General features: G+C 40.1%; 1 protein-coding gene across 1 annotated transcript in view; it reads left to right on the forward strand.

Annotated features, from left to right (window-relative positions):
- Window positions 1-25,322, forward strand: part of CCDC175 (coiled-coil domain containing 175) — a 75,101-nt gene that overhangs the window by 24,489 nt on the left and 25,290 nt on the right. The window contains 8 exon segments of the mRNA XM_006144829.3: window positions 2,796-2,905; window positions 4,297-4,378; window positions 5,335-5,471; window positions 8,706-8,816; window positions 13,268-13,339; window positions 15,491-15,626; window positions 18,526-18,657; window positions 24,016-24,154. Coding sequence (XP_006144891.1) covers window positions 2,796-2,905; window positions 4,297-4,378; window positions 5,335-5,471; window positions 8,706-8,816; window positions 13,268-13,339; window positions 15,491-15,626; window positions 18,526-18,657; window positions 24,016-24,154 — 919 coding nt within the window.

A 25,322-nucleotide genomic window follows, 5' to 3' on the forward strand; every position in this document is an offset into this window, starting at 1 on the left:
TTCTTGGGTCTGGATATTTGAATGCCTTTCTAGGTTTGGAAAGTTTTCTTCCATGATTTCATGGAATAAATTATGTAGGCCCTTATTATTTTCTTCCTCTTCTGTGATACCAATTATCCATATGTTGGGGCACTTGATGGTATCCAATATTCCTCATGTATTATCATTTTTCATGGTTGTTTTCTCAATCTTCTTGATACTTCTTTCTAGGTCAGATGTTTTGTCTTCTACATTAAAGATTCAATCTTCTGCCTGATCTAACCTACTTTTAATACTTTCAAGGGAGGTTTTGATTTCCTATATTACATTCTTCAATCCTAGAAGTTCCATCTGGTTCTCATTTAAGGAATCTATTTCTTCTTTCAAATCATGAAAGGACTTCCTCATCTCCTGGAGCTCCTTGTCTCTTTTCTCTTCCATCTCAGCTAATTTGATCACTACAAATATTCTGAATTCCTTATCAGACATGTCCATGACATCCATTGTATTGATTTTGGGTGATTTCCCTTGGGGTTGGGTGATTTCCCTTGGGGGAGAAGCTTTTTGTTGGTTGCTCATACTTCTTGAGCCTCTGTGATTGTTCCTAGTCATCAGGTGATCTATATGTTGCTTCCTAAGGTATTTAAGATGGCTCTGAGTGTTAAAAGTTATACAGGATTGGGAACCAGCAGTTAGTGTAATGGCTATGTCGCTGGATTCCCACGTAGTCGACCACAGTTCGCGTCCCAGACCCAGTGGCTTAGAACTCACGCCGGGCTCGTGTGCGTGCGTGTCCAGGATCCCGAGAGGAGAATGGAGGAGAAGGGATTGCAGCATGACCATCCCCCCTGGAGGGTGATTTCTCACTTTCTGTCTCTATGTCTCTCTCTGTATGTCTGGTGAGCGCATGCGCCCTACGGCGAAAACCTCTCAAAAAAAAAAGTTATACAGGATTATAAAATTGATGATTTCTATTACGGTTGGCCTACCTGTTGCTCAACAGTACCAGGTACTGTTGTCTCTGATCCTGGGTGACCTAAAGTCCTCCCTGGTTCTAAGAAGTGGTGAGCCTCCAACTGACCTAATAAGCAACACCTCAAGAACAAGAAAAAACAAAACAAAACAAAACTGTGTGGTGCACATTGCACACCGCACGCTATTCAAAACACTAAAATTCACAGAGTCCAAAAGCAAGTGGGGACGGGCCAGAGGATGAGTGACGAGTCCTGAGTGGAAGGACCTGCCGCTGCAGGCCGCCTAGTTTCTGGAACTGCTGGCTGGCTGGATCAGGTTTGCAGGTGGGGTGTGGGGGGCTGCGAGTTCATCCTAAAGTCCCACGAGATCAACCTGAAGTCCAGAGAGGAGCAGGGGTGGGGATGCGTGGAGGACCTGGGTGGGATGGCCCCCAGCCATAGGCTGCCTGGTGTCCAGAACTGCTGGCCGGCTCTATCCAGTTTATAGGTGGAGTGTGGGGGACTGTGAGTTCATCTTCTAAATTTATTTTTTTAAATAGTATGAATAGATAAAATTAATTCTTATCTCAAAAGATTTATTTATGTTTTTTTGTTTTAGTTTCACATTTCATATTTGATCATTCCTCCCTTTCCAAATTTTGGACTTTTTCTGATGTTTTTAGAATTACCTCTTTCTAGGACTGGCAGGTGGCATGGTGGTTGAGGTGTTGAACTCCCACATGGCCAATGGCTGTTTGAGTCTCCAACCTAGACACTTATTTTCTTGCCTTTTTTTCTCTCTTTCTCTGTCTCTCTCTGGTCAAAATTTAAAAAAAAATAAATAAATAAGGGACTAGCAGAATGCATAGTGATTACGTTGTTGGACTCCCATGTGGCCAACTGTGGTTTGAGTCCTCAGCCAGGAGGCTCGAAACTCATACTGGACATGTATGCACGTGTGCCCAAAATCCTGTGAGGAGACTGGAGGAAAGGGATTGCAGTGTGGCCATCTACCCTGGAGGGTGATCCCTCCCTTTCTGTCTCTCTGGTGAATGCACACACCCTGTAGCAAAAATCTTTATAAAAAATAATAATCATGATAATAATAATAAATAAGAGAAAATAAAATAATCTTAAAAAATTACTTCTGTTCAAGTTTATTTTGTGAAAAAAAACTATTAAAATGATTGCTTTTTTTTAAACAAAGATTTTTGCTATAGGTTTGTATGCTCACTGGAGAGATAGAGAGAGACAGAAAATGGGAAATTACCACCTAAGAGGGATGGCCACACCACAATCCTTTCTCCTCTTGGGATTTTGGGTACACATGCACATGTGCCTGGCATAAGTTTCACGCTGCCATGTCTGGTACTTGGACCGCAGTCAGTCATATGGAAGTCAACCACCTTTTTTTTCTTTTTCTTTTTTTGGAGAGGTTTTTTCGCTATAGGACGCGTGCGCTCGCCAGACAGACAGAGACAGAGAGGCAGAAAGCGAGAAATCATCCCCCAGGGGGGATGGTCACACCGCAATCCCTTCTCCTCCATTCTCCTCTAGGGATCTTGGGCATGCATGCACACGCGCCAGGCATGAGTTTTAAGTCACCGGGTCCGAGATGCAAACCGCGGTCGACTATGTGGGAGTCCAGCGACATAGCCATTACGCTAACTGCTGATTCCCGGAAGTCAACCACCTTAACCACTCTGCCACCTGCTGGCCCCAGAATGATTCCTTTTTTATTCAATAAAGGACACCTCAATGTAAAAGTTGAATAAGTGACTCATGAATATTTAGTGGAATTGAATTACTGTTTTGAATCATTGTCAATAATTTGATGCCATATTTCTTTTGAATTTTCAATAGGTTATTAGTGACCACAATTTAGAGATAGCACGACTGTATGAATCAATACGGCATTGGGAAGAACTGGTTGAAGACCTAAAGACTTCCTGCAAGAATCTGGAGGATAAAATGTAAGTGCGGTATATTTTATTTTTACTGAAGTATTTCTAGATGCTAATATGCTACTTCCATTTGTTCTAAACAGAACTCTCAATTTCCCACCTCCCTGAAGCAGCTCTCTGACAGTCTTCCAAGTAAGTTAGCACAGCACCACCATTTTCCTGTTTACTCGAGTCAAACACTTAAGAGTTGTCCACCATGCCTGTTTCCTCACTGCCTAACCTTAACCCAACTCCAACACCAACCAAATTCAAAACCAGGTCCTGTGGCTTTCATCTTCACACTATCCCTTGAACACACCTATTTCTCACCACTTCCGCCTCTACTTCCTTAGTGTGAACTAACACGAGCTCTTCTGGGCCACCTCCATAGCTTTCTACCTGGTCTGTTCTCCACCACTGTTCTTCTTCACAAATTCATCAAAATAATTTTGCAAGATATCAACCAGTTCATGTTGCTCCTCTGCTTAAAAATTCTTCTCTGTGTCCCCTTCATATTAAAATCTGAACTTTTATTTTACCCTCAGACCCTAGATGATTTAATCCCTCTCTATCCCGCCAGCCTTATCATTATTCCTTCCATGAATATACCAAGCTTTCTCCTGCCTCTGAGCCTCATCATCTGCTTTTCCTTCTGCTTGAAAAGCTCTTCCTTCAGATCTTCATATGGCTGGTTCTTATTCATGGCTTTTTGAAGTCATCTGAAGAGTCTTCCCTGACAACCCGTCTAAAGTAGCATTTTTACTCTCAGGATCTGTTAATCCTTTACCTTACTTTATATTCTTTGGAATACTTAACACTATCTGAAATATATTACTTATTTTTTGATAGTTTGCTTATACTCTGACTACTCCACCAGAATATAATATTTCTAAAGAGATTTTTGCTATAGGGAGCATGCACTTGCCAGTAACAAGAAAGTGAGAAATCACCCCCCCCCCCCCCCCGGGGGGGGGGGGGGGGGGGGGGGAGGGTGGCCACACTATAATCCTTTCTCTATCCTCTCAGGATTTGGGACATGCACACATACCTGCCTGGCATGAGTTTCAAGCTGCCAGGTTCAGGACTCAGACCACTGATGACTAAGTGGGAGTCCAGTGATGTAACCACTATGCCATCTGCTGGTCCCAGAATATAATTTTCATGAGGATAGGAACTTTGCAGATGTTGTACCTCCAGTACCTAGAATATATCTGGTCCAATAATTGCTTCTTAAGTGAACAAATAAATAAAGTCATAGTTCATCAATTCAAAAAAGTAGGGGTTTTTGTTCAACTTAGCAAATATATAATAAACATGTTGTGTGGGGAGGTAGAAACTGCAAGTTTCTAATGTCATAAGTAAATGCAACTTGGAGGAAAATATGTCCTAACATGAATCTATTTGGCTTTCTCTGTTTATAGGCATTTTTTTAAAACTCATAAGGAAAAACTGGATGATTCATCCAATGTTGAAAAAAATGAAATCCTGAACAAGATAAAACAGGTAGGAAGACAGAAATGGTGACTTTTCAATTATAGTTAGATTTTATTTTGTAGTTACTTTTGAAATATGTATAAGAAATGTTATGTTGACTTTTCCATATGTAGATTATTTTCATTGACTAAAAATAACCATGAGCATTTATAGTAACTGATGAAAGGTTTTTTATCTCCTCCCAAAATTCTTTGCGCTTATGAAAGAACAAAGGCTCTTTTTTTGTTGTTGTTGTTGTTGTTGTTTTTTGGAGAGATTTTCACTGTAGGGCGCGTGCGCTCGCCAGACAGGCAGAGAGAGAGAGAGACATAGAGACAGAAAGCGAGAAATCACCCCCCAGGGGGATGGTCACGCCGCAATCCCTTCTCCTCCATTCCCCTCTCGGGATCTTGGGCACGCACGCACACGCGCCCGGCGTGAGTTTTAAGCCACCGGGTCTGGGACACGAACTGCGGTAGACTACGTGGGAGTCCAGCGACATAGCCATTACGCTAACTGCTGGTTCCCAAAGGCTCTTTGTTTGAAGCTAGTTTTTGTTAACTTTTTATGTGGTTATGGTAGTTTTACCTTAGTAATATCTAGGATTAATAGACATTTTTCATGTGAATTATTGAGAGAAATTATGACCTTCTTTCTGTAGTGTGGTACCTGTGAAGTGTAGCCTCCTGTTCTGTACTTTATAATACTATTAGGTTGTCAGGAAGGTCATGACATATTTTCTATGCAAAACTGCATCATGACCTTCCTGACCACCCCATTGTATTATTTACAAGTATTTGAATTAGATTTAACTCCCAGGAGAATCCTCTAGATATTTTTGAACTTCAGTTAACATTTGTAGCATTTTTGCCTCTGTTCTGTGCTACGTAATATATCCAGTGCTCTAGAGAGCTGTGTACTTGTTGCCCACCCTGGAAAGGGACAGGAAGCAAGTTCCCTCATTCCATTCCTTTGTTTTTCTCTAGCTGGCTGAAAATCTACACAAAGCTCGCTTAGAAAACAAAGATCTACGAGGGAAAATTCATACTCTTATCAGACAATATAAGATTGTCTTAAATGAGGAGGATAAAGTTTTTCTTCAGAAACGAAAGATCTATGATGAGTATGTTTCCACCCGTGACTGATAAGTGAATCGACATGCTGTTATGGGGTGCTTTCCTCGCTCTCAAAGCAGCGGCTTTCTGCTTAAGCTTACCCTCTTTTCAAAATCTATCAACAATAATGAAATATTCTTTACTTAATAATAATAAACACACCGCTAATCTCCCTCTAAAATATTTAGTAGAGCTTTCCTTATCTGGATTTAGTTAATAGAAACTGACTTAAGTCAATAGAAACAACTATTTTTACTTTAAAAAAAAATTTACAAAAATTTTTACCAGAGGTCTCCTTTGCTAGCTTGGAGAAAGAGAGAGAGAAAGTGAGAAAGCACCCACTATTGAGCATGGTCATACTGCAATCCCTTCTCTTCCATTCTCCTCTTGGGATTTTGGGCACACATGCACACATGCCCAACATGTTTTTTTGTTTTGTTTTGTTTTTGTTTTTGTTTTGAAAGGTTTTTGCTATAGGGTGTGTGCACTCGTCAGATAGACAAAGAGAGACAGAGAGATAGAAAGCGAGAAATCACCCCCCCAGGGGGGATGGCCACACCGCAATCCCTTCTCCTCCATTCTCCTCTCAGGATCTTGGGCATGCACGCACACATGCCCGGCGTGAGTTTTAAGCCACCGGGTCCGGGACACAAACTGCGGTTGACTACGTGGGAGTCCAGCGACATAGCCATTACGCTAACTGCTGGTCCCTCCAATGTGTTTTTCAAGCCTCCATCTGGGATTCAAACCATGTGGTTGGCCATGTGGGATTCTATTGCCTTAACCACAGGCCATGATTGGCCCCATTATTTTCACTTCTAAATTAGTCTCTTGAAATTTTGGATAATTATACCTTCACCTGTGAGACTATCCAGACAAACTATGATATCTATTTCTACCAGAAACTGATTCTGCATCTGTAGTCTCTTTCCCAGAAAAAGAGTTTGATCATTGATCCAATAATCTCCTAACCTAAAGACTGGAAAATTATTCAAGGAAATCCTCTATCTTTCACCACCTATTTGACTCCATTCAGTCACCAAGACTTGTTAATTCCACCTCCCAAACATTTCTCCTGCTCACAACCTCTATATTTTCACCCTGTTCAGCCTATTAAGGATGGCTTGCTTTTCAAATGTTCGTCCGTCTTTTGCTTTTACCACTCCTAACTCATCTACCTCCCTTCCACCAGAAGGATGCTCCTGAGACATCCCCCTGCTGTCATTCCTTTTCATCAGTCACTGTGTTGTAATCAACAGGATACAAATCTCTTTGCCCCAGTGGACTACAAAATGAGGACAGTCTGTCTTAGTGCTGTATTCCCAAGACCTCGTACATTGCTTAGCAAGCAATGGGCATTCCCCAGTGTTTGCTTAATGAGTATTACAGAATAAGATCTTGCAAGCATGAAATTACGTAAGTAGAAATTCAATAATGCACTCTGAGTTAAATCGCATAGCAGGGTAATTATAATGGTCAGGTCTATTTAGGTGAAGCTAAGTATGTTCATCAGTGTATCATTTAAACTATTGACTGTTGTGCAATCATTTGATCTCAGTCTATGAGGATAATACTGTTAGTGTTCTTCAAACAGAAACTTTCCTCAGCTCATTACTAAGATAGTTATCAATTTGAATCATGAAATTTGCTGATGACAGGTAACTATAACACTATTTAGTTTACTCTCATTACTGGATTTTATCTTAGTCAGCTTGGGCTGCCATGACAGAACACCATAGGCTGGCAAGTTTAAACGACAGAGCTGTGTATTGTCGTGATGCAGAGGCTGAAAGTCTGAGATCATGGGGTAAGCATGGTCCAGTTCTAGGGCCTAGGTCCCTATTCCTAGCTTGAGATGGTTGATTTCTCTCTGTGTCCTCATATAGTAGAGAGAGAGAGAGAGAGAGCAAGAGAGAGAGAGAGCAAGCTTCTTTTCTTACACAGTCACTAATCCCATCGTGAGGTCCCCACCCTCATGATTTTATCCAAACCTATTTATTTTCCAAAGGTCCCATCTTTATAATATACCCCAACTTTATGATGACCCTGTCCCCACAGTGCCATTCTAAATCAGTTTAATTTTATTTTAATTTCTTTTATTTTAATATCTTTGATTAAAAAAAGTATAGCTGTACTTGATTTTTAAATTTAAATATGGAAGTATACAATTGAGAGAGTAAAAGTTACCTTAATCTTTCCATCTATCCATCATATTGGATGTTAGGATTTCAACATATAAATTATAGAGGTTGGAAGGTGCAATTTGGTCCACAGCAGTTTTGAAGAAAGTGAGTCAGTCAGATAAAATATGTATTGTTACTGTCAGGCTCCTATGTGTCTGGGAATTTGAACAAAACTGTAAACTTCTCTGAGCCTCATTATTTTCCCCTACAAGTTGAGACAAATGAAACAACACAAAAATTAAAAAAACTGCTTTTAGGGGCTAAAAAGTGTTAGTTAAGGTGTTGGATTCTCACATGGTTGACTACAGTTCAAGACCCAGATCTGGAAAGTTGAAAATTATGCCAGGCACATATGTGTGCATGTCCAAAATCCCAGGAGGAGAATGAAGAAGGGATTGCTGCATGACCATCCCCCTAGGGGGTGATTTCTCACTTTTCCTTTCACAATCTCTCTGGTGAGCGCATGTACCCTATTGCAAAAACCATAAAAATAAATAAATAAATGAATAAATAAATAACATAACTGCTTTTTTAAAATCCCACATTTCACATTGTATTCCTTTCATCCAGTGAGACAGGTATGGTAACCTCCATTTTATAGATGGTGAAACTGAGACTTATCCACAGGTAAAGTCACTTGTGGAAAGTCACACTGCTATTAATATGCAGGAGCCAGTATTGAAAGCTGGTCTGACTTCTTCACCTTTCACAAAGGAACACGACAGAATAGATACATGCCTTAGGAGAGACACACCCACTCAAAGAAATGGAGTAGAACCTATGGAACCATTCTCATTTTGTTGTTACTGTTACAGTTAATGTTCTTTCAGTGGCCTGGAAATTTCATAAATTTCTTGAAAATCTTATACATAAGTTTAGTTAGTCACCTCTTGCAAAAAGTCTTTGTTCCTATTTTTACTAATAAACAGTTCATCGTCTGCACTTTCCAAACAACTTTTCAAATTCTTATTTGTGTTTTCACATCTTCTCACACTGAGCAATTAAAAAAAGAAATTATTTAAACCTTCAACAAATAATAACTCTGTTCTTGCATGGTAGAAATCAGAAACAACTGACATTTATTGCTCAGAAAGAAAACTTCCTAATGCAAAGAAAAGTAGACATCAAAAATATGGAAGAAGGACTCATCACACTCACTGATCTTCATCGGTATGTTTCTTTCTTTGAAATTTTTAATAATTTTTCTGCATTTGCAAATAAATGATATCAGTAAATCTAGGACAATATCCAATAGACCACAAAAAAGGAAGTTTATAGTTAGCTCTGTCTATTTCACAGACCAGAAAAGTCATTATTATTGAATCTTTCACTGAAGGACCAGAGAGGTTCCAAATTCTATAGAAGCTGTTGCAAATGAGCAACAGACCAGGTGGGATCCAGTGAGAAGAATGTGCCTATATAGCATCACAAGGCTGACCCTTTCTGATGTTTCTTTCTACCATTCTAAATCACTTTAATTTTTATCTTACTTTTCCCAATTAGAAAAATAATGCCTATACCTGATTTTTAAATTCAAATGTAGAAATGTGTGATTTAGAGAGTAAAAGTGACCCTATAGTTGCATAATATTCTATTGTGCATCTATATCATATTTTCTTTATTCATTGATTGGTTGTTGGACTCTTGGGTTGTTTCCATATCTTACCTATTATGAGTACTGCTGAAATAAACATAAGAGTGCAGGTATCTATTTAACATACCCCTTTCATTTCCTTTGGGTATATTCCAGTAGCAGGATTACTGAATCATAGGTTTGAGATTTTTGAGGAACTGCCATATTGTTTACCATAATGGTTGTACTAATTTACATTTCTACCAACAGTGTGGAAGAGTTCACCTTTCTCTACTACCTTGCAAGCTCTCGTTATTCTTTCTCTTTATTCTTTTTCTTTTTAAATTTTAATCAATTAATTAATTAATTTTTTGAGAGAGTTTTTTTTTTTTTTTGCTATAGGGCATGTGTGCTCACTGGAGAGACAGAGAGACAGAAAGTGAGAAATCAGCCACCAGGGTGATGGCCATGCCACAATCCCTTCTCCTTCATCCTCCTCTCGGGATCTTGGGCATGCATGCACACTTGCCCAGTATGAGTTTTAAGGTGCTGGGTCTGGGACTTGAACTGTGATCAACTACATGACAATCCAGTGACATAAATTACGCCATCTGCTGGTCCATCTTTTAATTTTTTATTATTATATTTTTAGAGAGATTTTTGTTACAGGACACGTACACTCACCGGAGACAGAGAGACAGAAAGTAAGAAATCACCTTCCACCCCCCTGCCTGGGGTGATGGCCATGCCACACTCCCTTCTCCATTATCCTCTAGGGATTTTTGGCATGCACAAACATGCACCTGGAATTTTTTTAACTGCTGAGTCCAGGACTCAAACCACTGTCAGCCATGTGAGAGTCCAGTAATGTAACCATTATGCTATCTGCTGATCTACTTTTTATTTTTTTAATAATGGTCATTCTAGCTGGAGTGAGATGGTACATTATTGTGTCTTCATTTGCATTCCCCTAATGATTAATAATGTTGAGTATTTTTTATGTACTAATTGGTCATCTATGACAATTTGAATGAACCTGGAAGAAATCATGCTTAGTGAGAGAAGCCAGGTACTACTCAAAGACAATTCCCTTAGGTTCTCATTCATTAGTGGAAGCCTAAAGATTTGAGTGCACAGTGACGAAAACAGTGGGATGGAGAATGGGGCGGGAGGACAGGGAGAACTTGGATAAAGGCTATGAGAGAGCTAGTAGGTAGGGGGAACGAGTTCTGGAGTAGATAACATGGTAAAGTAACTCATCAGGACAATTTACTAAGTATTTCAAAATCACTGGAAAAGAGGATTTTGAATGTTCATGACACATAGTAATGATAAATATCTGGGAAGATAAATGTTTATTGTCCTGATTTGATCATTAAGCATCATAGACATGTATTAAATAACTACACAGTACCCCATAAATATGGATAACTATTATATGTCAATTAAAAACTATGAAATTTAAAAATAGAAAAGAATTGCCCTCCTCTCTCCATCTCTCCACAGAAATAATCACTTAAGATTTCCTATATATGCTTTCAAATATGTGTCTGTGTACGTTCCCCAAAAATTGATTGTACTCTTTTATAACTGAATTTTTCAACTCAAAACTGTATCTAGAAGAATGATAAAAAGCAAATATGGTACACTGATAACATTTAGAGACATTGGTGAAGAGTATTGGGAATTCTTTATACTATATTTTACATGTTTCTGTTTAGTTTGAAACTATGTCAAAACAAAGTTAAAAAATCATATGGATTTTTCCTCATTCTTTTCTCTAACTGTATAACATTTCTTTTATAGAATATTCTACATTTTACTTAACTAGTCCTCTACTGCTGTATGTTGGGTTTTTATTTTCTGTTATCTCTTCTACAATTTTTGAAGTTAACAACCTTTAATATATCTCTGGTCAGGTGAGCAAGACTAGCACACACGAAATAATTAATGAACAATGTCTGGCTGTGAAAAATAGGTGTGAACTATAAGAAACAATCAGCTAAGGGATAAAAAAAAAGAAAATCAAGAAATTCTCTGTTTTATAAAGATTTAAAATGTGAGCTAGGGCCCAGCCATGGTGGCACAGGTCAGAGGATGCTGCTTTGCAATACTGGAGGCACATGGAAGACTGTGGTTCGGATCCTGGGTCGACCCGAAACACACCAGGCACCCATGATCCTGGCTGGCTGGAGACGGTGGAGGGATTGTGGTGTGATGAAACCCTGTCAAGGCACTTCTCTCTTTTTCTCTCTCTCACACAAAAGAAAGAAAGAAACTTATAAAAGAAAAGCAAAACTAAAATTAGAACATTTAAAAGCATATCAGATTTTTGTTTGCTCATCAAGTGAGAGAATAATATTCCCATAAATGGGGAGACAGATGATTTGAAGAGGCCAGCTTATAGAACTAAGATAGGAGGCAATGAAAATTTGAGCCCATGTCAACAGAAGTTTTTAAGGACAAAAAAAGTAGATTCTTTGGGTAATTGGCTTTATATTACTAATTAAGATATTTAAACATGTATTTTTTTTCTCATGGTGTCAGCTTCAGAAAGGAAACTATAAACACCCTACAAAAGAGCAGAAAAATGGAATTGGGTTGAATCAGATTTTATACCTTAGGAATAATAACAAACTTTTAAAACTTTATTTCTTCCTTGAGGAGGCACGAGAGAGACAGTTCCTCCAACATGGTCTTGATGTCACGATCTACTCCTAGCCTCAGTAAACTCTGGATCTTGGACATGCAAACCTTGGATACTCAGGGAGGTCTCCAGACAAGAACCTGGAACTTTCCCAAGTGGCTCAGCCTTACAGAGTGTCATGTTTTATCACTATGTCATTGTCCAGCCCTGGAAATACAAATTTCATAATTAGTTATTGTTATCTTTGCTCTGGTCACTAGAGAGCTCAAAGACAAATTTACAAGCCAATATTGTTAAGAAACTTTATTATTGTTGCTTTATTTTAAACTGGTTCAAATATTTTGTTCAAATATTTTGGGCTGTATGAAATATATAAATAAACAAAATCAATAAGGTTGGGGCAAATTATATAGAACCTTGGAGGCCCTGGGGAAGACTTTACATGTATTTTTGTAGGAAGTTGAGAGCTCATACTGTGATTTCACACAGAGAAAGGAACATGAGCACAGTTGTGATTCTATTCTAAATTTATTTATGAATATTCATAGTCTTCAAAATTTATTTAAAAGCTTTTCATATCGTCTTTTTCCTTTATAGTATTTCTACCTTTCAAAAGATATAAAGGAACATTTTATTTTGAGGTCTTCCATTCATTTCTGTACATAAAACACTTAGTAGGGGGGAAACAGAAGCCTGTTGTTCTACTACCTGTGTTAGAGTCTTCACTTTTCCATCCCTTGTACAAGGCAATCCTCCATCCTATGCTATGACTGTCCCCTACATTGGCTTTCTGAAGTATATATTTTATCAGAACTCAACCTAGGATCCAGAGTTCCGTAACAATTGATCAACCTTAGCTCTTCCTGTGCCTTCATACCCTTGATGCTTACACTTCTATTCTAACAACCTCCATTTCTCCCTCCAGTAACCCTTCCTCAGTCACAGCCCCAGCATCTCTTCTCATTCCTTGGGTGGCCAACAGGTATCCAACTGTAACCATCTTTCTAGCAGTCTGCTATAAAGTCGTATTGTTTATTTCTCCAGAGAGGGAGCAAGAGAGAAGCACCCTCAATGGGTTCTCCTCATGCAGTGATCCCCACCCCCAATTTCCCAGTCAGCCAAGATTATGGACACATTTATGTGCATGTGCCCCTAGCTTGCTCAGGTTCAACAGGCTCTGAAACCCCATCCTCCACATTTCAGAATGCTGGCCATGACCCACCATGGATGGACTACCACTAAAATTTTCAGTTGTTTTGCCAGGTTTGTTTCATCTTCAATTAGACTATAGCCTTATTGAGCATAAGAATTATATATCCAAGAATCTCCTGTGTATTCTAACAGCTCTCACAAAAGCAAAAGCTAACATAGTTTTCTTTTTTTTTTTTTTTTTTCTTTTAGAGCAACAAAGGACATATATCGGAAACAAATAAAAGTCTTAAGTGATAACCTAGAAAGAGAAACTCAGAGATGGTAAATATATATATATATTTATTTTATTTATATTGTTAGTGGTTGTGTTATTCTTTTTGTTTTGTTTCTTAAGTTTTTTTTTTTTGTCATAGGACACATATGCACACCAGAGGGAGACAGAGAGAGGGAAAGTGAGAAATCACCCCCTAGAGGGGACGGCCACACGACAATCCCTTCTCCTTCACGGCCACACCACAATCCCTTCTCCTTCATTCCCTACTTGGGATTTTGGGCATGTATGCACATGTGCTAAGTGTGACTCTCAAGCCACCAGGTCTGGGACTTGAATCATTATCACTCAAGTGGGAATCCAGCTCCTTAGCCACTACACCATCGGCTGGCCCTAATAGTATATGTTATTCTAATAAATAGTGCAAAATTCTTGTTGGTTTCCAGAGCCCAAGGAAATAATTTTCCTAAATTAAACTGTGCACCAGTTCTTTTGGATCAGATGAGTGGAATCACCAAAGAGTGAAGCTGCCAAGATTTATGCAATGCTTATTATCCAGGCTTCTGATGGTAGACCAATGGGTAAAACTCCAGCTTCTGCAGATGAGCTACTTTGATTGCTCTACCCTCACTAGCTCTGTGACCAAGGCCAAGTTATTCAGTAACTTCTCTTTGTACCCTCCCCCCAAAATTGGGAAAGGATACTAGTATCCGCTCTATAAAGTTGTCATGAAGATAAATGAGATGACTTGTGGAAAGCCTTTAGTTTGGTGCACCTGGAAAGCACTTGCTACTATTTACCTATATTTTATTATCGTAAGAAATGGGCTGATCACACAAGAAATAGAAATGTAGAGCCTTTATTGGGAGTGCTCCCGGGCGAGTTTCGATGGTCTGACAGAGAGAGAGTGGGCCAGAGAAATCGCACCCCAGGGAAGGGTTAGCAATTTTTATAAGGGTATAGGGAGGAGGAATGTCTTAGGGGTAGAAATAGTCCATGTACGGGAATTGTCCAGGGGGAAAGCAGACTATTGTGCTACGTAGCGTCTGGTGTCGAGTGCAGGGTAGGGTGCCATGTACTACATCCGGGTTAGATCCAAGTGCAGTGCAAGTTTGATCTGGGTTCCATCAGCTGACTGGGGCATGGTATCCAACCCCTACATCCAAGCTTCCCAGGCCTTCAGCCTAACCATTGTAACTGTTGTCACTAGTACTATTATTATTATTATTATTTTGGGGGAGAGGCTTTTTTTTTTCTAATTGCTGTAGGGTGCATGTGCTCACCAGAAAGACAGAGAGGAACAGAGAGACAGAAAGCAAGAAATTACCCCCCAGAGGGGATGGGCCCACCGCAATCCCTCCTCCATTCTCGGGATCTTGGGCATGCACACACACGTGCTTGGCCTGAGTTTAAGCCACCGAATCTAGGACTCAAATCACAGTCGACTACATGGAAGTCCAGTGACATAGCCATTATGCCAACTGCTGGTCCCAGCACTAATAGTATTAAGACTCCAATTGCACATTTTACCATTCTCCAAGTATGTAACTATTTCCTTTTTTTTTTTTTTTCCATTGGTCACGCACGCTTATTGGAGAGAACAGAGAAAGGGAAAGTGAGAAATCACCCTCACTGCCCCCAGCACAGATGACCACGCCACAATCCCCTCTCCTCCATTCTTCTCTCAGGATTTTGGGCGTGCACGTACACGTGTGAGTTTCAAGTCGCCAGGTCTGGGCCTTGAAATGTAGTTGGCCATGTGGGAATCCAGAGCCTTAACCACTACATGACCTGCTGGCTCCCAAGTGTGTCACTTTTTAACATTGTGATGAAGAGAAAAGCTTGAGAACATAGCAACTTGATTCTGTCAGTATTTGTGCCTGGGTCTCTTCTTTTCCCACCAGGCCTCTAGCCATCCCCATTTCTAACCTTTGCCTAAAGGAGGTAAACTGGCAAGTGGGACTTGACCACTGTCCTTTTGGATCCAGACACAACTTTCTATTCCGAAGCAACTTGCAGAGAGAGTACTAAGGGAGCTGACATTTCGATCACATTTTTCAGTGGATGTGTGTAGTTTGCCGTGCTAACAGCAGAAGCTATTTGGTGTAATCATAGAAGGATCTGTGTTGGTTTGAATTCCTTCATCTTTTTGGGTTAACTACTTTGTCAATTTTGTGGTGACTCTTTGTTTTAAACTTCAGTATTATAAGTCAGTGGAAAATAGCTTGTTTGAGAAAAAAGCATGACCGTTGGAGACTTGAAGTAGAAGCTCAGATAGAAACACTTTTGGCTAAAATTCAGAAGGCAGAAGCAAGACGAACTTCATTACTTAAAGAGGTATGAGAGTACAGGGTACTTGGAACTAGTCCTCTCCATTGTATGTCAGTGCTTCCTTCAATATTTAATTAAACCTTACCATATTAAACAGTATTTTCCTTTTTTGCTAAATTGACGTTTAGAGTGAACTATTTAACTTTTTAAAGAAATGTATCCATTTGGTGTATGTGAACTAGTGGAATTTAGCAGATGAAATTCTCTCCAGAATATACTTTTTTTTTAAAGTCTGACTGCTTTTTTTCCTATTTTCCAAAATCCTTTCCAGAGTCCTAGAGGAACTCATGTCCACAAACATTAACAGATCATTTTTCCCATTAACAGGATTCTTTCTACATTCCCTGGCATAGTATCTTTGAGATGTATATTAAACTGGTTACAGTACATTCTCTGGCTTATCTCTTCCCAAAACACAGAATTTCCCTTCTTTGAGATGTAGATTAAACATTTTTTTTTACTAATCTCTTCCCAAGACACAGATCTTCCCTTCCAATCACCAACCTAAAAATTGTGGAACCCATCTGTAACCTACAAGCCCCCACTCCCACATGTCCTGCCTTTTTGGGTCAGACCAATGGAAAGCTCTTCACTAAATTCCAAACTTTGTCTTTCACTCTCAGAATCAAATGAAAGGAACTCCTTTACCTGATCACCCTGAGAAAGGCATGTTTTGCCTCCTCTCCAAGCCTAGGCACTCAAATTTGTGCTTAGAAATAAATCACATTAATTATTATTTTTGCAGAGTTGGTTATTTCCATCAACAATACCTGAGTTCATCCTTCTAATAAGCCTGTTGATCTGGTCTTCCCTTGCCAGCATCTCCACCTTCTACAAAATGGGTGTGCTTTTTCTTCATTCCGCCTCATGAAGAAGATCATTTGAAGGGCCACAGAAAGTTATTTGCTTCTTTGAGGCATTTTCCAACAGTATAGATTTCATGAATCAGATCCTCCATGCAGATGATATCAAATTTACCAAGAGATCAGTCAGAATTATCTGTCAAAGCAATTTGCTTCTTATCAATTTCGCCATAACTGTGCTTATAGATTAATTGGTTTACCGACTTCAGGTTTGGGTCCCCTTGGGCAATATATGGTTCCAGAATTCTCAGCATGTTAATTGAGGCCTTGTTAGCTTAACAAAGGTGCCTTTGAAGATCTGGTGAAGATGAAAATACTGCATCACCTTTTGGATCTTTGGGCTCACTCCATTCATGCTGCTGATCCTGATGACAAGCACCGGTTTGGGTTCTGCCAGTACGTAGAAGCTGCCAGCTTTCTTGCCATCCTGGCCGTGCGAATCTCAGTACATCTGCCTATATTCCTTGTGCTAGTGCTTATCTTTTCCATAGATGAGCTTCCTCCTTGCCTTTCCAAGCATCTTTTGGGCAAACTTATTTCTCAGATGCTTGGCCTTCAGCTCTGCAAAATTCCTTCGCTTTTTCTTAAGGATTTCCCCCACAGCAGGAACCTTCTTCTTGGTTTCTGCTGCAGCAGAAAGCTTCTTTTTCTTCTCTTGAATGCCCTCCATGGTTCAAGTTTTCTTTCCTTCCATGGCATTTCTGCAGGTTTGGCGTGGATGGCGGTATCTGTTTTTTCCATCAGTCAGCTCCATCCTGGACTGCTCTGGTGGAAGTCCAGAGAATAAATATTAACCAGCCCTCCGCCTGCTCATGCCCCCTGGGGGGAGGTGTGATTTCTCACTTTCTCTCTCACTGTCTTTCAGTCTCTCCAGCAAGAGCATGTGAGATGTAACAAACCTGGGGTTTGTCTCAAACATCAAGAGTAAGAAAAACTTCCTCTGTGATCTAGGGCTTTTTTAACACCTTGATTAAGGAGAGAGGCAGGATTTAAACCTAAGGCTGACTGACCAAAAGCCTCATCATTGCGGAACCAGGGGCTCTCCTCTGCCCTGCCCTGTCTCCATCACTCTGGCTCTCTCCTGCCTGGACCTGAACGTGTGGTTCTGAAACTGACCAGGGACCCCCTCTCCCCCCAAGAGAGATAGGTCCACAGTTTTCCCTTCTGTTAAAAAAAAAAAAGTGAGAATTTTCCAAACTAAAAATTAATAAGAGTTGAACTAAAAATAAAGTGTACTTTTTAACGTTCTTAGAATACAAGGTCCATTTACATTGTGATGGCCCCTAATAAAGAGTAAATCCTCAGACTTTGGTTATGATCAATGAGACTAAATTGACCATAAAGGTCATTTGACCTCTAAAACTCTCACTTAAAAGAAAGATAGGGTTTTCCTTTCAATATGTAAGGTGTGTTGTAAGACCTCCAGAATAAACTTTTAAAGCATGTAACTAGAAATTTATTTTAGATTAGTCCTTAGGGGAGCTACCTGTAAAAATAGGAACCCAAGAATAATTTATCTAGGTCTTATATTTACCCTCTGCCTACCTGTCTTTCCCTGTCTTGTGCTTTGTTTTTCGTTTGTTTGTTTATTTTTAATTGCTGGAAGGCATATGTGCTCACCAAAGAGAGACAGAGAGGGAGAGAGAGAGAAAGCACCCCCAAAAAGAGGTATGATCATGCTGCAACCCTTTCTCTTCCATTTCTCCATCCCGTTGGGATTTGGGGCATGTGTGTCCATGCACCAGGGGTGAGATCTGAACCACATTGGGATCTGCTTCTCTTTTTTGGCTTCGAGGCCAGCCATCTCCTATTCTTTGTGTCATAAATGATATATATTTATTTATATTTATAAATAGCTACTGTTTGATAAAGAACTTAATTTCTGGAGAGAAAAAATATACCTCCCAGCAGTTACTACAAAATTATATACCCTGAAATGAGATGCAAAAAGATATTAATTTACCTGGCTGTTTGAAAATGTAAGGCTGGCTGCTACAAGAGAACTGAAAGTTCTCTCTCTCTTTTTTTATTTCTCTAATTAGACCAGCTTAAGAGAAAAGGAGATTAATGAAATTGTACTACATATTGAAAAACTTGTAATAGAATTAAAAGAAGAGGAAGAGGAATTTATTAGCAAAGAAAAAAAGTTAATAGAAGAGTTAAACAAATATGAGGTAAATTTTACTTTACATCTAATAATAATTGTGAACAATTTTATGAGGGGGAGGTGGCATATTTTATGCTATTTTAGTTAGTAAAATAAGTCTTTTAATATGAAAAAGGCTACAATTTTTTTTTCTTTCTTCCTTCTTCTTCTTTTTTTTTTTTTTAAGTTTGCCAGAGTGTGAGTGTGCTCACCAGGGAGAGAGTAAGAAAGTGTGAAAGTGCACACCCCTATGCCACAATCCTTTCTTCATTTCTCCTTTTTTTTCCGATGTTGGGTGTGCATACACACATGCCTGCACATCTTCATGCCCCTGGGTCCATGATCTGAACTGCCCTGTCATCCATGTGCAATCTAGCCACTTTACACCACTGACTGGTCCCACTACAATTTCATTCTAAGTCTTTCTTCTTTTTCTGAAAAAGAAAGAGCAATGAGACATATTAATAATTCATAACTCCAAATTATGCTGGCACCAGTCTTGGTGAAGTGTGTAGGGAGCCATTTGGAACTGGCCCCATTAGAGCTAGGGAGAGTAACTAGGGACAAGACTAGTAAAGTCAGTCTTGGAAGTCCTCCCTAAACAGAGGGTATCACACTGACTTGAAAGCATAAGCCAACTGTGATAGAATAAGCCACGGAAGCTGGGGAAGGTAGGGAGAAAAGCCACTGAAAGTACCTAGGGACCCAAATGGGCAGGGCTGCAAAACACAATCAAAAACACACCTTCTCCAGGTGCAGGTACTCCCTTGAAGGCAGCCAATGGTAGAGCAGCGGGTGATAGAAGCCTTCCTGACTTTGATTAGCCTGGAAGAGAAAAAAAGAGGTCTTGGTTACAACAAAGAGAGGTTTTGTTGCAGGAAACGGTCACTTACTGTAGCAAGGAAGCAGGGAACCTCGATATTTCAGTCTAGAATCTTGGTCTAAGCCCTCTCCGTCTGCCCTACCTGATCCTATGGAAAATGTGCAGATAACTGGCTCCAGAATAGAAAATTTTTTCTAACATGAGTTACAAAAAAGAAGCAGATACACTTTCATACAAAAGTACTTTGAGGAAAGCAAGTGAAAAGGGGAACATAACTTTCCAACAAATGAAAAACACTTAGTAAAAAAAAAAAAAAATGGTACCATGGAATAGATAAAAACTGCGATTGAACATTCCATAGTTAAAATAATCATAATAACTGGGGTCAGCAGGTGGCATGGTGGTTAAGGGCTCTTGACTCCCACATGGCTGACCGCAGTTCAAGTCCCGGACCTGGTGGCTTGCTTTCTTGTTTTCCCTTTCTTTCTCATTCTGTTTCTTGCTAGTAAAAAATGTAAGTAAATAAATAAAATTAAGTTAAAAATAATTTAAAAAATAATAACAGAAGTGCAAAGGAAGCTCATTCCTTTGGAAATACAGGGAGAGACATTGGAAGAGAATGGCCAGAGACTAGGAAGAGGTGAAACAGAAATTGGCTCAGCTGGGAAAAAATGAGAGAAAGAAAGCATGGCAGCTACAAAACTAAAACAAACAGAAGGGAGAAAGGTCAGGGTAGGAAGGATTTCTGTGACAGTCATAGAGTGTCTGGGTTTCATGTAGATGCTTTAAAACAAAATGCTCTGCCCTTACAGAGCTTGCATTCTAGTGAGGGGAAGCTGAAAATAAACAGCAGAAGTAGAACAAGTACTGTATTGGATGGTAAGAAATGCAATTGAGAAATACCAGGCAGGTAAGTGAGATGGAGCGAGCTTATGAGATATGGTCTGTGCATTGTAGATACGGGCTCAGGGAGGGGTCCAGTCCTGAAGGATATGAGGAATAGTGCTGATATGTGAAGGAGATGGCTCCAGGCAGAGCACTTGGTAAGCGTGAAGAGCCTACATCAGGACTGTACCGTCTGAGAGTGATGAGGGAGCAAGGGAGATGCTTTGCTGGATTCAAGATGAAGGGGTGCCAGAGATAGTAGGAGGGAAGTCATCCTCAGGAAGCAGATGCTGAGAGGAATAGACTTGCAGAAGATTATTAGGGAGTAATATCTATGAAATGATTGGGCAAGGGAGGCCTTCAGGCCATTGTATGACCTGATAAACTCCAGGGCCCCCTGCCTTGGGCAGAAACAGCTACACTCTCCTACCACTTCCTTGCCCAGTCACTGGCTGGGGTCCACCCCCAGAAGAGCTTGAAATTGGCTAGATAGCTTGGGTGGACCTTGAAGGAACCAAGCCCTGGGGATGTCAGCTGACCACACTCCTTACACAGGGCAGTGAGTTCCTCCTGAGGAGAGACCCTAAGAGAGCCATGCCTATCACCCTTGTACGTGTCATTGTAAATGCTCTTTGCCCATTGCTGTGGATGGAAGCCTTTGGTGGGTCCTGAGCAGAGGGTTGAAAGACCCTGACTTTTATTTAGATAAGATCATTCCAGTTGCAATGTTGAACAGAATTTGGGAAAGCCACAGTGGATTCAAGAAGGCCAATCAGAAAGCCGTTACAGTAAACCAAGTGAGAAACAAAGCGTGAACCAGAACAGTGACAGAAGAGACTGTCAGGATCTTGGATATCTTTTGACAATAATACTGATGGAGTTTATCATATTTAATGATAAGACCATGGGGCAATCTATCATGAATAAGAAGGAATAGGATCCTACTTAATCCTGTTCTCCAGTTTACACAATGGAATTAGGCAAGATACATGAAATAGAAGTGTCAGAGGACTTTGCAGATGAGAAGACTGGCGGATTGTAAACACTCGAGAAAATCAGTTCTGAAAGCACTGCGGTCAGGCCTGCACTCTGCCTACCAAGCAGCACACCTGCTCCAGGGCTGCATCCATCCACACCTGAATTACACAGACACAGACTAACGGCAGCCCAGGCACCTCTAGTACATAGCAGTATTCTTCCCGATAATCATAACCCTGGGCACATCAGAATCCTATTTCCGCTTTTATTTAATAGCCCGGGGGACCCCAAATCCAAAGGCAGCAGTCTTCGATCTGAGCTTATGGAACCATGTTATGCCATTGGTGGCACCATTACTCCTCTTCAGTAGTAAGATCTGCAAACTGACAGAGCCCAAAGTCACAGGGAGGGAAAGCAAAATCATTCAGTTTAATAGAAGTCCTACTACCACTTGACTCTCTGGCTATAAATTCGAAGGAATAGATCCCTGAACATTAGTCACTGTCAGCGTTTTGACTTCCCAGTGTTGGCAGATGCAACGCTATGACTAACTGTTCCGTAGACTTGGCTCTGGGGGTCTTTACTGTAGTAATCCTGTCAGAGCTTGTCACCAGATTTGTACATTCCCCTGACCAAGCTGAGCACGTCGGATCTGCTGGGTCCTATAGCTCTGTATCTGACAGGATTCAATCAGATAAACGGACCTGCTCAGAACAGAGTTTATTATAGGATTTGGCTTTCTCCAGTTGTGGGAGCTGATTACACAGTCTAGTGAGTTTTACACCTAGTGCTGGGGCCTTAAGTCAGCACGGCAGGCACTTGGAAAGGAAAGATGGAGAGGAAGTGGATGACAGCAAGGACATTCTAGAACTCACAGGGTGAGCTAGAACCCTCAAGCCTGGACTAGAACCTTCAAAAGCCTCTCTCACTTCCTAGGCTCCACCTCCAGGGAGGTAGGGGACCTGCAGTAGGAGCTGGGGCTTGTCATTACTGAGCTAAATATGCGCATGGCTCAGGAGTCAGAAGAAGGAGCTGGAAAGATCTGAAGGAGGTCTTCACTCCAACCACATAAACAGCACAGAAGCCACAACTGGCCAGGGCTGAGCAGAGCTGCCTGGGGTATGCCACATACTTTTTTAAAACATTAAGCAAGAGCATTGTCCTTCTCAGGCCAGTGCTGGCAGCCTAAGCCATGTGCAGACAATAGGGATGAATTACTGCACTCACATGTATTTGCATCCCTAGCCTATTCTATTTTAGAGAACATGGATAATACAGAACTGAATTTCTTAACCTGCTCAACACTGCCATCTGGAGAAATTTACTCCTGCTTCTGCATTATAACATTTTAAATTATGGTGTTTTTATATGTGTTTTTGTCTTTTTGTATTTATTTATTCATAAGGATTCTAATGGCAATTTGGGAGGAAATCTAGCAGGCCGGCATGTCAGTATGATAGTTAAAGTGCAACCAAGCCATTCCGTCAAAGAGGTGCCAAAACATAGTGAATATAAAATAGATGTGTAGTCAAGGGTAACAGTCCTTGCTCCTTCTTTATTAGAAAACTGGCTTGGAGTTAACTTTCTGGTTTTTTCCTCTAGTATACTGATGCAGGTGGAATGTCAGTTGTATTTCCAAGCAGCTTTACTTTCATAAGAATTACCTTGATTAGTATGCTGCATCTTGACTGGGAGAAGAGCTGGTGGGAAGCCATGATGTTGAGCTTCCCTGGGTATGGGGACTCTTTAAGTATGTTCTATTTGAGGACCTGGAAGATATGCTCAAGACATATTGGTTTCTATTTGAACCATGGAGGGATAAGTCAGACAGGCTATCACATCCACCCTGGGGGTCATGATGTGGCTCTTTCTCTTGCTTGATAACCTTAGTTATTGTTCTGGTGGTTCCAGAGAAACTAGACTCTGATTTGCTGTATTGGGAGGACACCTCCCCCTAGAGAAGAAGGTTTGATATGCCTTCAAATTATGTAGGAATACAACTTTGAAAAATTAAAGTTATAAGTGTTTTAAGAGTAAACTGGGTCAAGTGCAGCCTAGTCAGATCCGGTGATCTGAATGTCTAGTTGAGAAGATGCTCTAAAGAGGTCATTACAGCAAGAGAGATGCTATTTCTCTTTCCCAGGATGGGCCACAGATAAGAGGTCTAGGCCTCTAAGCAGTTATGCATTCTCAGCATGAGACTAAGCTCTGTGGGTCTAAGTGGTAGCTCCCAAGTTCCTCCTTTTCCAGGCAGAGATAAGAAGACTAGTAAAGTTGGGGCCAGCAGGTGGCATGGTGGTTGAGGGCACTGGACTCTCATGTGGCCAACCATGGTTCAAGTCTCAGAACTGGCAGTTTGCTTTCTCAGTTACTCTCTTTCTCTCTCTCTCTCTCTGTCCCTCTCTGGTCAAACTGAAAAATTAATTAATTAATTAAATTAAGTTAAATAAAATAATTCTTAAAAAGAAAAAGAAAACTAGTAAAATCAGTCTCAGAAGTTCTCCCTAAACAGAGGGTATCATACCAACCTGAGAGTTGCCATGAGCCAACTGTGATAGAACCACAGTTGGCCATGTGGAAGTCCAGAACCTTTACTACACCACATGCTACCACCACCCCTTAAAGAACTTTATTCTACTCTAAATTGCTATGTAAATTTTCCAAAATAATATTTCTTAATTATATTAATTTTCTTTAAAGGAAAGATATGTTATAGAAACACAAATTAATAAAGAAAAAGAAGATGAACTAGTTGAGTGTCTTCCACAACTTCATGGGGCAGAAGAAGAGTACAGAGAAAAAATGAGGAAGTTAGAAGAGCTCAATGATATTCTTAAAGGTACGGTCTGTATCAAAATGAGACATTCATACAAAGACCCAATATGCTCAAAAAAGAAACAAATATTCAAAAGTGAATAATGATTACTGACAAGGAAGGCAGATTTTTAAGAATATAAGAATATATAGGATGCCAACAGGTGGAGTGGTGGTTAAGGCTCTGGATTCCACATGGTCAACTGTGGTTTGAGTTCTAGACCTGGCATCTTAAAGATCATGCCAGGCACCTGTATGTGCATGTCCAAAATCCTAGGAGAAGAATGGAGAAGAGATTGCAGCATGGCTGTCCTCCCTGGGGGAGTGATTTCTCACTTTCTCTCACTCTGCCAATCTCTGTCTCTCTCCAGCAAGCACATATGCTCTATGACAAAAACCTAAAAAAAAATTTTAATTAAAAAAATATATATATACAGGAATAAGTTTCTGGGTGATTGGTTGGGTTCCCCTTCCTCATTCGATTTTCCATGTCTTGCCAGGTTTTCATTTAGTCAACTGTAGGTAAGTTTTCTTGGCCTTTTGCCATTTTATCTAGACTCCTAGTACTTCTTGTGCTAGATAAAAGATATAAGAAATGTTGAATAGAAATATGAGCAAAATAACTCCATCTAGGAGGAAAACATTTTAGTGTCTCACTCTTAAATGGAATTGAACAAAGGTCACCAAACATCTCATGAAGAGGCCAACCTGAAAGTCAGAAACCAAAGCAGATAGACAAGAACTTGGTGAAAACAAAGTAAAGAGCATAAAAATACTTTGAGAAAGTATATTCTTAGGCAAATTAAGATATTCCATTTATGAAAAAAGAACAAGCTGCTTAAAAGAACAACCGGGAAACAATAAAGAACTCTTAGAAATTATAAGCGTAGAAACTAAAATTTTAAAATTCCATGGAAAATTGCCATGTGGGTCAGTTTCCCAGAGTATCATATTTTATTGGTGTGCCACTGTTTGGCTCCCATTTTGACTTCTTAACATCAATAAAATATTAGAAATTAAAAGACAATGACCTTCTGAGACCAACAGATGTAATGGTAACATTGCTGGACTCCCATGTAGTGGACCATGGTTCAAGTCCCAGATCCGGTGGCTGAAAACTCATGCTGGGCTCATGTACATGCGTGCCCACAATCCCAAGAGGAGAATGGAGAAGGGTTTGTGCCATGACCATC

Source organism: Tupaia chinensis, unplaced genomic scaffold (assembly GCF_000334495.1).
Source record: "Tupaia chinensis unplaced genomic scaffold, TupChi_1.0 Scaffold000133_1, whole genome shotgun sequence".
NCBI lineage: Eukaryota > Metazoa > Chordata > Mammalia > Scandentia > Tupaiidae > Tupaia > Tupaia belangeri.